The following is a 962-nucleotide window of genomic DNA, read 5'->3' as shown; positions in this document are numbered from 1 at the left end:
CTGGGAAGACCACAGTGGATGAATGGGGCAACTGGGAGGAGGTATGGGGCAACTGGGAGGACCACAGGGGACGCATGGGGCCACTGGGAGGAGGCATGGGGCCACTGGGAGGATGCATGGGGCAACTGGGAGGACCAGAGTGGATGCATGGGTCACCTGGGAAGAGGCATGGGGCAACTGGGAGGACCAGAGCAGATGCATGGGCCAACTGGGAGGATGTGTGGGTCACCTGGGAGGATGTGTGGGTCACCTGGGAGGATGTATGGGTCACCTGGGCGGAGGCATGGGTCACCTGGGTGGCTGTTGGGGGGTGACCGGGCGGTGGGGCTGAGGGCCGTGCCCCGGCAGGCGGTGCAGGAGCAGAGCGCGGCGGGGGAGGCGCTGGCGCAGGCGCGGGGGGAGCAGGAGCGGCTGCGGGACGAGCTGCTGCGGCTCAGCCGGGCCCGAGAGGGACTGGCCAAGGAGGGGGCCACCTTGGCCGTCCAACTGGCGGCCGCCCAGCGCCACGGCCAGGATCAGGCCCAGGAGGCAGCCGGGCTCAGGTGGGTGCTGGGGGGGTTGGGGGGTGATAGGGTGTCTCCCCACCCTCCCCACACACCCCCCGGTTTCGGCAGCGTGGTGTCTCGGCAGGTCGGAGAAGGAGGGCTTGGAGAGCAACATCTTCCAGCTGCAGCAGCAACTGGCCCAGCTGGAGACCCGCAACCAGCAGCTGGAGGCCGAGGGACGGAGCCTGCTCCAATCTAAGGAGGCGCTGGAGGGTGAGGGGTCCCAGCCATCCCCACCCAGGCTTTTCTTCATCCTTCTTGCTCATCTTCATCCATACTCCCCTCCATTCCTATGCTTCTTCATTTCCATCTTCTTTCTCGTCCCCTTCATCTGTTCCCATCTTCATCATCATTCCCTTCATCCATCTCCATTCCCATCCCCATCTTCACTCTCATCCCCTCCATCCATCCTCACCT

At 65.0% G+C, this 962-nt stretch overlaps 1 protein-coding gene across 1 annotated transcript; it reads left to right on the top strand.

The window, feature by feature from the left end:
* Positions 1–258: 258 nt before the first annotated feature.
* LOC106900313 (rootletin-like) lies at positions 259–758 on the top strand (the record flags this gene model as incomplete). The annotated part of the gene is made up of 2 exons (XM_014962327.1): positions 259–542; positions 631–758. Coding segments are annotated over exons 1-2 (412 nt in total), but the record flags the coding sequence as incomplete, so codon positions are not given.
* Between the last annotated feature and the right edge of the window lie 204 nt (positions 759–962).

Source organism: Calidris pugnax, unplaced genomic scaffold (assembly GCF_001431845.1).
Source record: "Calidris pugnax isolate Ruff unplaced genomic scaffold, ASM143184v1 scaffold1976, whole genome shotgun sequence".
NCBI classification, from domain to species: domain Eukaryota; kingdom Metazoa; phylum Chordata; class Aves; order Charadriiformes; family Scolopacidae; genus Calidris; species Calidris pugnax.
Note: the sequence above shows the minus strand (reverse complement) of the source record. Positions and strands in the feature narration are given on the sequence as shown.